Here is a 10,921-nt window from a genome sequence, read left to right as displayed (position 1 = left end):
TATCCTCCCTCTTGCGTCGGGACCAATGCAAAACAGACAGTAAATCAAATCAAATTTTATTGGTCACATGCGCCGAATACAACAGGTGCAGACATTACAGTGAAATGCTTACTTACAGCCCTTAACCAACAGTGCATTTATTTTAAACAAAAAAGTAAGAATAAAACAACAACAAAAAAGTGTTGAGAAAAAAAGAGCAGAAGTAAAAAATAAAGTGACAGTAGGGAGGCTATATATACAATAGAATAAAGTGACAGTAGGGAGGCTATATATACAGGGGGGTACCGTTGCATAGTCAATGTGCGGGGGCACCGGCTAGTTGAGGTAGTTGAGGTAATATGTACATGTGGGTAGAGTTAAAGTGACTATGCATAAATACTTAACAGAGTAGCAGCAGCGTAAAAAGGATGGGGTGGGGGGGCAGTGCAAATAGTCCGGGTAGCCATGATTAGCTGTTCAGGAGTCTTATGGCTTGGGGGTAGAAGCTGTTGAGAAGTCTTTTGGACCTAGACTTGGCACTCCGGTACCGCTTGCCGTGCGGTAGCAGAGAGAACAGTCTATGACTAGGGTGACTGGAGTCTTTGACAATTTTGAGGGCCTTCCTCTGACACCGCCTGGTATAGAGGTCCTGGATGGCAGGGAGCTTTGCCCCAGTGATGTACTGGGCCGTACGCACTACCCTCTGTAGTGCCTTGCGGTCAGAGGCCAAGCAGTTGCCATACCAGGCGGTGATGCAACCAGTCAGGATGCTCTCGATGGTGCAGCTGTAGAATTTTTTGAGGATCTGAGGACCCATGCCAAATCTTTTTAGTCTCCTGAGGGGGAATAGGCTTTGTCGTGCCCTCTTCACGACTGTCTTGGTGTGTTTGGACCATGATAGTTCGTTGGTGATGTGGACACCAAGGAACTTGAAGCTCTCAACCTGTTCCACTACAGCCCCGTCGATGAGAATGGGGGCGTGCTCAGTCCTCTTTTTTTTCCTGTAGTCCACAATCATCTCCTTTGTCTTGGTCACGTTGAGGGAGAGGTTGTTGTCCTGGCACCACACGGCCAGATCTCTGACCTCCTCCCTATAGGCTGTCTCATCGTTGTAGCCTTTCAACTGTAGCCTACTAAACCTAGACATCATATATGAAAACATAACACACACTCAAACTCTGAGTGAACCCTTGGTGTTATTTTATTTTTCATTTTCATTTAGGGTAGACCTAGAGACCTATAATAGGGAGAGGCTCCAGACAGTGTCCCTTGGGGGAACTGTTTTTGTCTTACTTGTTTGACTGTAGGCTAAATTGGCAACCCATGTATATAACGATTTTATAGAGACAATGTCTGTATCAAAACAGAGACCATGAAACTATTGCTTTCTATCCAATAGACTTATCACAATACAGTTTAATTTTTTAAAATAGCACAAGCTTGACGTCTAGAAATGTTCATTTCCTTTCTCTTCATTGCCTTTCTTCTCTAAACCAATCCCGTTCCGTTTAACATATTCCCCTGTTTCTGTTCAAGGTCCAACCAGCATCGAGTTTGCGTGTGTGCTAACGTTAATCAACACACAGAACGAAGAAGCTTGGTAGAGTTAAGATGGCGGCATGTGGGTGAGGAGGCTGTAGTTCTAAGCTCGGGATTTTTTGTCATAAAATATTTCTATGAATCCTAACATATACAGTTATCGAGAAAATAACATTTCCCACACACTTGACGCATTTGTGTGTTAATTTGGATTGGATCCATGACATCTATACACTTCGTGGTTCACCCGTTGCCCGGGACTGAGGACCAGCTCAATGACAGGTATTTGTTGCGGGCGTGGAAAATAAATGTTTAAATCAATATATATGTGTAGGGTGTGGTACCCTACGATTATCTATTTGTTTCGAAGCAATGTTCATATTGTCATGTGTATTTCAATCGAACACATTTCGACCACTTTACCGTACTTGAAGCAAGGCCCGGCATCTTGAACAAGCCTCTTCAACGTAGCTAACGTTAGCTAGCCTGCTAGGCTAATAAGCTAGCTAGCCAGAGCTAGCAGCAGTTAAGCGAGCTGTTTCGTTCGTTCTCTGCCTGGAAAGATTGGCTGATGGTCAAAGTTGAGACGGACAATGCGGGTTGGGGGATGGGGAAAAATGAGGGAACGTCAGTGACTATAGTGTTGTAATGATCGGTGATTGTTTGTTTTTTTGCATTGACATTGTGTATGTCATGCCAGCTACATTTGGATATCTTATTGTCGACTATCTAGAGGGAGTTGGCTAGCTCGACGGAACCATCGAAGATGTAGCTAGCTGGTTAAGTGGCTAATTAGCTAGCTAATATATTAGCTAGTCATTGCTAGATAATGTTAGCTAAACTAGCCAGACTTGTGCCAATATGTTTGCTTGCTAGCTAGGTACTGTTATCCAGCCAACCAATTGTAAGCTAACATTGGCTTGCTTAATTGCGACTTGTTTATCTAGTCAACCACCAACGACGTTAGTTAGCTAACTAGTCGGCCAGCTAATATTGTTCCTCGTGAATAAACATCAGCCAGTTTTCAACCTCATAATCTCCAGCGTCAAACCAGTGTCTACATACAGTATGTGAAAACAGCGCTATTCTATGATCTGTGGTTTAAAAATATTAGAAAGGTCCTAATAAAATGCTTCTCTGTGACATCGCAGGGTAGGATTAAAAGTAAAAAAGTGATTTTCAAAACCGGCAACGAGTTTCTAGGTCAAGGGCGGGTATTTTATTGGTCCCCATGTCACCGCGAATCTCATACGTTTGAAAATCACAGATTTTTAAAATGTTTTAACTTTTGATGATGTCATCGGGGTGAACTCTTTTTAACTTTTGTATTTTTTTTTTCTACAAAACGTAGAAATGCGCCGTTTTCACATATATGCTGGACATAATAAAATGAAGTTGAAAGTGGTGGAGTTGGCCTTTAAGTTACATCATTTTTACAGAGTAGTTACCTGGCCAGGTGGTGAGTAAATATGTGTAAATAATATATAACGTTAGCTTAAGCGAGACAAGGACCAGCTATGAACAGTTGACTGTCTGTGTATTGTGACCTGTATTTTGCTCTGCAGGTGATTTATAGTAAGCCTATTTATATCATCCATTGAGATTGAACTGATTAATGGGCCGTTCTACTTTAAGACAGAGAGGTTGGGACATTGGAAAAGCACATCTTGAATGACCTTGAATTAAAAGCAAGGATATGACATTTGAAGCTAGGGTTTTGTACTTATTGACCAAGATGGTTCAGTTGATTTCACTGGTTCCTAATACAATCATGTTCACCCATCTTGCGATAGAATTGGCTGATGTGGAATGACAATCATTCCCCAAGTAAGCCATATCTTTTACAAGCCAGCTAGCAATGGCATGCATTCACATGTGCTATATGGTCACCATGTGCTAATATATCCCCCTACTGCTCAACTGCAGTTATTTGTCTTACCCAAGAGTTGTTTCTTACCGTAGTTGTTAAGAGGCATACTTTTATCCAAAAGTAAATAGGATATTTGCTTACAAGAATATGTTGAGACTCACAATAAGCTAGTCTCATGGACTGCTTGTGCCTCGACTGTTCAGGATGTATTTTCATTACCCGGCTGAGGACACGGATTCTTCTCTGACCCACATGGATAGAATATAATATAATTTTTGTACATGTTAGGAGGAGAACATTAGGTTTAGTATACGCAAACACATTTCTTGCAGAGTAAAAGAGCCGCCCTGTCCTGTTGATGTTGGTTATTAATGGCTCTGGGTGGTGTGCCTCGTATATCAAGGCAGTGTTGCTGGCTCATTGTTTATCTTCTGCTGAGGGACTGGTTTACTGTCACTGGACAACCGGCCGGGCCATGCCTTATAAGTCATCGCCATCCATCGGCTTGTCCACTGGGCTTGCTTGACAGGAAATGTCATATTACTTACATTTTCACCCCATACGGCTTGCTTTCAACTGTCTGATAGCCCCCCCCCCCATTTGCAGCAGGTAATATTGTATCTTTTGTCCACTTTCTGCGGCTGACATTTTGTATGATAACATAGCCTTGGTGTATTGACTTGCTCCCTTGAGTATATAGATTAATGAAATGTTTGTTCACTTCACCTGTTTCCTGTTAACTAGTCAATTTCTGGTGACCATAACCATTGTTGTACTTCAGCCATTAGAATGAGAATCAATGCTTCCAGTAGTGTGGCCTAAAGCAGTTGAAGCTCTTTTTAAACTATTGTTGACCCTATTGGACCTGTCATTTCATAGCAGGCAAAAGGAGTAAGGCATGTGCCTGGTTCACTCATCGAGAGTATAGATGCTAGAGCTGAAACAAGAAGTAAAGCTGTCAGCCTGTCATGCTTTACACAACATGGTTTTTAAACTTCGATACAATCAAAGATTTTGCTGGTCTAGAATGGTGGCAGAGAAGGGCAATAAGGTGATGACAGTTATTTACATTTACATTTTAGTCATTTAGCAGACGCTCTTATCCAGAGCGACTTACAGGAGCAATTAGGGTTAAGTGCCTTGCTCAAGGGCACATCGACAGATTTTTCACCTAGTCGGCTTGGGGATTAGAACCAGAGACCTTTCGGTTACTGGCACAACGCTCTTAACCACTAAGCTACCTGCCGTTATGGGCTTGGAGTTGTACTAAATAATCACTCTGATCAACTTGTACTAAAATGAAAGGTCACAATAGTACTGATGTCTCTGTTGGATGTACACTACCGTTCAAACGTTTGGGGTCACTTAGAAATGTCCTTGTTTTCGAAAGAAAAGCAATTATTTTGTAAATTTTTATAATAACGGCAAATTGATCAGAAAACAGTGTAGACATTGTCAATATTGTAAATGTCTATTGTAGCTGGAAACTGCACATTTTTAATGGAATATCTACATAGGCGTGCAGAGGCCCATTATCAGCAACCATCAGTCCTGTGTTCCAATGGCACGTTGTGTTTGCTAATCCAAGTTTATCATTTTAAAAGGCTAATTGATCGTTATAAAACCCTTTTGCAATTATGTTAGCACAGCTGAAAACTGTTGTGCTGATTTTAAAGAAGCAATAAAACTGGCCTTCTTGAGACTAGTTGAGTATCTGGAGCATCAGCAATTGTGGGTTTGAATACAGGCTCAAAATGGCCAGAAACAAATAACTTTCGATGCTGACCTTCTAGGCAGAGTTGCAAAGAAAAAGCCATATCAGACTGGCCATAAAAAGAAAAGATTAAGATGGGCAGTCTGAGATATGGCTTTTTCTTTGCAACTCTACCTAGAAGGTCAGCATCCCGGAGTCGCCTCTTCACTGTTGACGTTTAGACTGGTGATTTGCGGGTACTATTTAATGAAGCTGCCAGTTGAGGACCTGTGAGGCGTCTGTTTCTCAAACTAGACACACTAATGTATTTGCCCTCTTGCGCAGTTGTGCACCGGGGCCTCCCACTCCTCTTTCTATTCTGGTTAGAGCCAGTTTGCGCTGTTCTGTGAAGGGAGTAGTACACATCGTTGTATGAGACCATCAGTTTCTTGGCAATTTCTCGCATGGAATAGCATTCATTTCTCAGAACAAGAATAGACTGATGAGTTTCTGAAGAAAGTTCTTTGTTTCTGGCCATTTTGAGGCTGTAATCGAACCCACAATTGCTGATGCTCCAGATACTCAACTAGTCTCAAGAAGGCCAGTTTCATTGCTTCTTTAATCAGCACAGCAGTTTTCAGCTGTGCTAACATAATTGCAAAAGGGTTTTCTAATGATCAATTAGCCTTTTTAAAATGATAAACTTGGATTAGCAAACACAACGTGCCATTGGAACACAGGACTGATGGTTTCTGATAATGGGCCTCTGTACGCCTATGTAGATATTCCATTCAAAATCAGACGTTTCCAGCTACAATAGCCATTTACAACATTAACAATGTCTACACTGTATTTCTGATCAATTTGATGTTATTATAAAAATGGACAAAAAAATTGCTTTTCTTTCAAAAACAAGGACATTTCTAAGTGACCACAAACTTTTGAATGGTAGCTCAGCACATGCCCTGTCCCTTTGACTGGGGGAATGACCTGCCCACTGGTGTACTCTGTGAGTGAAGGCAACAGTCCCAATGCAGTGCAGATGGGTATACACACCATGCTCTAACTGTTTAGCTATACTGTTATTTAGATAAAAAAAATTTAATGAAGCTGGTGAGCAATTTTGATACTGTTGTCATCAGCATTCATGCATTTGAGATTCTCATCGGACTTCTTGTTAATGTCATGTGCAAGCAGATGCCATGCTCCTTATAGAGTCTACACAGAGTACAGACTAGTAGCTCAGGTATCATGACCATGGATTTCCAGACCATGAATTGCACAGATTCACACTGTGAATGGAAATGAACAATCTCAGTAATGTCAATTTTTTATTATTACTTATTTATTGTACTTAACAGGCTTCGTGAAGTGTCGGAGAAACTCAACAAATACAACTTTAACAGGTAAGACATGAATGTTTTTTATACATTTTTATATTAACGGTGGAATTATCAGCAAATGTATTACTCAGCCATGTGTCTGTCAGCGGGGACCACACTCCACAGATGTATAGCGATCTTATAGCTTTTCTACATGTTAACATTCACTACATTGTCTGTGTCTCTCAATGCAGTCATCCACACCTCAACCTGCTGGAGCAGGCTACCTTAAAACAGTGTGTAGTTGGACCAAACCATGCTGGCTTTCTGCTTGAGGTAACATCGAAGGATTTATGTATATTACAATCAATAACGTTTGAGCTGTACTGCCTCTACATTTTGATGGCGGTTGCGATCCCAAATGGCACCCTTTTTCCTATAGTGCGCTACTTATGAAAAATAAGAGCACCATGAATTAGTAAATAAACATGTTAGTGCAGTCTTTTTATGTAAGATGCCATCACCTTTTCTGTAGTAATGGCGGCGGAGGGGATGGCTGCCGTTTTACGGGCTCCTAACCAACTGCAGGGTTTTTTTTTGCAACGTTTGTAACTTATTAAAGGCTCCTTAACAGCTTCTACCCCCAAGCCATAAGACTGCTGAACAATTAATCAAATGGCCACCCGGACTATTTACATTGACCCCCTTGTTTTTACACTGCTGTTACTCACTGTTTATTATCTATGCATAGTCACTTTACCCCTACCTACATATACAAATGACCTTGACTAACCTGTACCCCCGCACATTGACTCGGTACCGGTACCCCCGGTATATAGCCTCGTTATTTTATTGTGTAACTTTTTATTTTATTTTTTACTTTATTTTATTTAGTAAATATTTTTTAAACTCTACTTCTTGAACTGCATTGTTGGTTAAGGGCTTGTAAGTAAGCATTTCACAGTAAGGTCTACACCTGTTTTATTTGGCGCATGTGACAAATACAATTTGATTCGTTGTGATAATATGGAGTAATTTCTTTCTTTCCAGGATGGACGTGTATGTCGGATCAGCTTTGCTGTCCAGCCTGATCGTCTGGAGCTGACCAAACCAGATGGCAACGATGGGTGAGACTGTTTACACTAGGAAAATAGTTTCATCCTAATGGAGTTTAAGAGAACTCCAAATGCATTGGGAGATCACTGCGATTATCATTCAGGTCATTACTCAAGGCCAAATATTGTATATCTTTTTTTATATTCCGGGGGTTGCATTAGCTTTCCGAAATCTGCATTTTCAAAACATATACCGACAAAAAGTCTGCGTTTTAAACCATTTCACCTATGTTTTATATTGAAAGTCAACAGTGTTTTTTTGCTTCAGTAGAGTGGTAAGGGGCATGCAACTATATCGTTTTTCTTCACACAAAATACATTAGTGCAACACATTCGGCAGAAAATAGTTTTCATCAGATGACAACAGAAGTGCAACGCTATTTGGCTAGTAAATTAGCTTGCAATGAAAAAGCAAGGTATTTTTTTTCGCAAAAACGATGGATGGCCATCATATTTGTAATGTTTGTCATAGAAAGAATGTAGGCTAATGTTTTGCTGGAAGTTAATCTTGCTTTGTTACTTGTTACTGTAACAACTACACTGGAAAGTACCCTACACATCACATCAGTCAGAGCGCTGTCTGGTGATCCAATGAAGAGAGCAAAGATATTTCATCCGACTGGAGAAGTGCAACTGAAGCACAGAATGAGTCCTTTTCCATTCATGATTTGGCGCGAACCCTGACTGAAGCCGAGCAGAATTTACAATAAGAAGCATTTAAGATCTGCATTTACAAAATGCAGCAAGATATTTTTTCTGCGTTTTATATTTCCTTTTCTGTGAGGAAAAATGCAAAATCCTGCCTTAACACGACTCCTGTATGCTGAAGCCTAGCAATGGTGAGTCCTGCGAGTTGAGTTCCATTGAGGACTTACTAAGTACTTAGGCCTACTAGTAGAATGGTTTCATGATGTTATTACTTGGTTACTTAACACACTATGACAAATGAAAGACCAGAAAGTGTTGTGACCTGTGTTAAGCTGTTTTGCATCATGAACAATGCATTTTTTATAGATAAGTCATTGGTATTTTCTTCCATCTCTACAGTTTACTGTCCCAAACAAAAACTAAAAACAATGCTTGCAATGGTATCTTAGTATTTAGAAATTATAGGCCACGTTCTGAAAACCAATTGCATTCATGAATTTGCTCTTCTGCGTTTTATTTTGTATGAGCAAGAATGCCTTTTTAGCTGTTGCTAGGGTTTGTGTTGGTGGGCAGCATGTATTTGTGAGTTTCATTGATACCCTATACGTCTTACCAGCAGAACAGCATCAAACAGTGAACTAGGCCCTCTAGTTGCAAAGCATGCAAGTGAATCAGCCTGAGAAAGACTGGTAAATAATGTGACTGGTTTACTTTAAGCTTTTCTGCAGAGCACGTGTTTTGTTGCCTGGCACGGTGAAATAAGCTGAACTTTTCAAAATAAAATGAGATGGTTTCAGATGGTAATAGCTTTGCAGTCAGCCGCATTGTGGGTTACTGGAAAACCTTACTGTGGAAACGAGCACTGCACATTTTCAATCAGCAACTTTGACAGCTGACTGAACAAAGCTTCCTCTCGGAATACTATCCAGTCACACTCCGCACTATGTATTGTAATAAATGGTAAACAAATGTACATTTTTACAGATTACTGATATTTTATTTCTGCAGAAGTCTGCACAATTCCTTTCATTGTTAGGCCTACTATACTCAATTGCTAAATAAAACATGTTTCTATATTTTGTGTGTGTCGCTAAAATGCCTATTAGTAAAATGTATCTGCATTCTTTAATTGGGAAGAAATTCACAATATATTGAGATACTGTGTACAAAAGAGTAATGGGTTTGAATCTCAAACAGGACAATGCTGTTATGGTCAGTCTCAGGCGTTGCTCATCATTTGTTGGCAAGTATGTAATGCAATTGACTTAAACGTAGATTGCAGCAAATTCATACATCTATGTACAATAGGCATCAAATGTATATAACACAATACACTCTGATCATATCAAATTATCTTATTGTAGGAGTTAGCAATCGCAGCCCTAAAAACCCCAAGTACCTTTTAAAAAGGGATACGTCTTGAAGGCGGAACGAGTTGCAGCCAATTCTGATTCCTGAGGGTGTTGCCATGCTAGCCTCCACCATTTCCCCTGTTGTTTTTTTTAACCTTAAACATAAACATGTAAAAGCCCTAGACATGGGCCACAACCTGGGATTTCCACTCCCAGGTTGTCATCTTAATCTTTAGTCCCATCATGTGGGACTACTAGGTTTGTAGTAACTGATCTGATCTCCCGTCTTCCCATCTTTTGTTTCCAGTTCAAAGTTGAGTGGCAGTGGTTCAGGGACAGGAAGGAGCTCCAGGCCAGGCAGGACTAGTGATCCTCCCTGGTTCCTGTCTGGCTCTGACACACTGGGCAGACTGGCAGGCAACACCCTTGGGTAAGTTCTGGCAGTAAGGGCCCTTAGAAAAACCTCCCCTAGACACACTCGGGTAAAGTCGTTATACGGCTTCATGTGCATTAGCGCCACGTAGGCCTAGACAAAGACGGCTGCAGGAGGATTGCTGAAGGCATTATTATTATCTAGGATTCAGGTTTTGTCCATGTAAAATGAGATGGCGCAGTCAGAATCAGACCTTGTACCACAGTTGTCCTGTAAATTGGGACCTTCAAACCCAAGCAGCAGCAGCAGCTGAGGTTAAAGGCATAAACATAACATACCTATTGAGCCTTGATGCTATGGGCTGAATTGAATAACACTAGGTGAAAGCAATCTACCATCCTCCATTGTATTTCCCCCCCCCCCCCTTTTTTCTTCTTCCAATTGTTACATTACCAGCCCCTTAATTATACGATTTAATGTGGTCAAATTCATCTCAAAAATGACAAAATAAATTTGCTACCAAACTATTGCTTCCAAATTGCGGTATGCGTAAATACCCTAGGACCTCTGCTCTCTCTGAAAGCCAGCTGTCCAACGGCTAATTGCTAATCCAGTGTGCAGGCAGGCAGCCTTGTGTTGATTTGAGAGTTTCTGCTGTGTGGCTGACAGCTGTGCCTGACCTTCGCCTTGTGCTATAACAGGAGTCGCTGGAGCTCCGGGGTGAATGGTGGATCAGGAGGAGGAGGAGGAGGCGGTGGTGGTGGCGGTGGCGGCAGCAGCAGTGTAGGAGGTGCAGGGGGAGGAGGTGTAGGAGGAGCTGTCAGTGGAGGAGGTGGTGGAGGCTCTTCCGGGAGGTCGTCTACAGCTGCCCGGGACTCAAGACGTCAGACCAGGGTGATCCGCACGGGGAGGGACCGGGGCTCTGGTCTCCTGGGCAGCCAGCCCCAGCCTGTCATCCCTGCCTCGGTCATCCCAGAGGAACTCATTTCCCAGGTTAGACCCGCTGTCTGTCGTCACCGACATTGATTTG

The 10,921-nt window shown here is 41.5% G+C and overlaps 1 protein-coding gene across 3 annotated transcripts in view; it reads left to right on the top strand.

Annotated features, from left to right (window-relative positions):
* The first annotated feature begins 1,578 nt into the window (after positions 1–1,578).
* LOC311111060 (E3 ubiquitin-protein ligase UBR5) overlaps positions 1,579–10,921 on the top strand; it is a 39,940-nt gene continuing 30,597 nt past the window's right edge. For all 3 annotated transcript variants that reach the window (XM_084153761.1, XM_084153763.1, XM_084153762.1), the window contains exons 1-6: positions 1,579–1,800; positions 6,443–6,487; positions 6,658–6,739; positions 7,454–7,530; positions 9,826–9,948; positions 10,593–10,884. In XM_084153761.1, the coding sequence (XP_084009887.1) occupies positions 1,739–1,800; positions 6,443–6,487; positions 6,658–6,739; positions 7,454–7,530; positions 9,826–9,948; positions 10,593–10,884 (681 nt within the window). In that variant the 5' untranslated portion in view covers positions 1,579–1,738. The remainder of the gene's footprint in view (positions 1,801–6,442; positions 6,488–6,657; positions 6,740–7,453; positions 7,531–9,825; positions 9,949–10,592; positions 10,885–10,921) is intronic.

The sequence above is a fragment of the Coregonus lavaretus genome (assembly GCF_964263955.1).
Source record: "Coregonus lavaretus genome assembly, chromosome: 3".
NCBI classification, from domain to species: domain Eukaryota; kingdom Metazoa; phylum Chordata; class Actinopteri; order Salmoniformes; family Salmonidae; genus Coregonus; species Coregonus lavaretus.
This window is presented reverse-complemented; position numbering and strand designations above follow the sequence as displayed.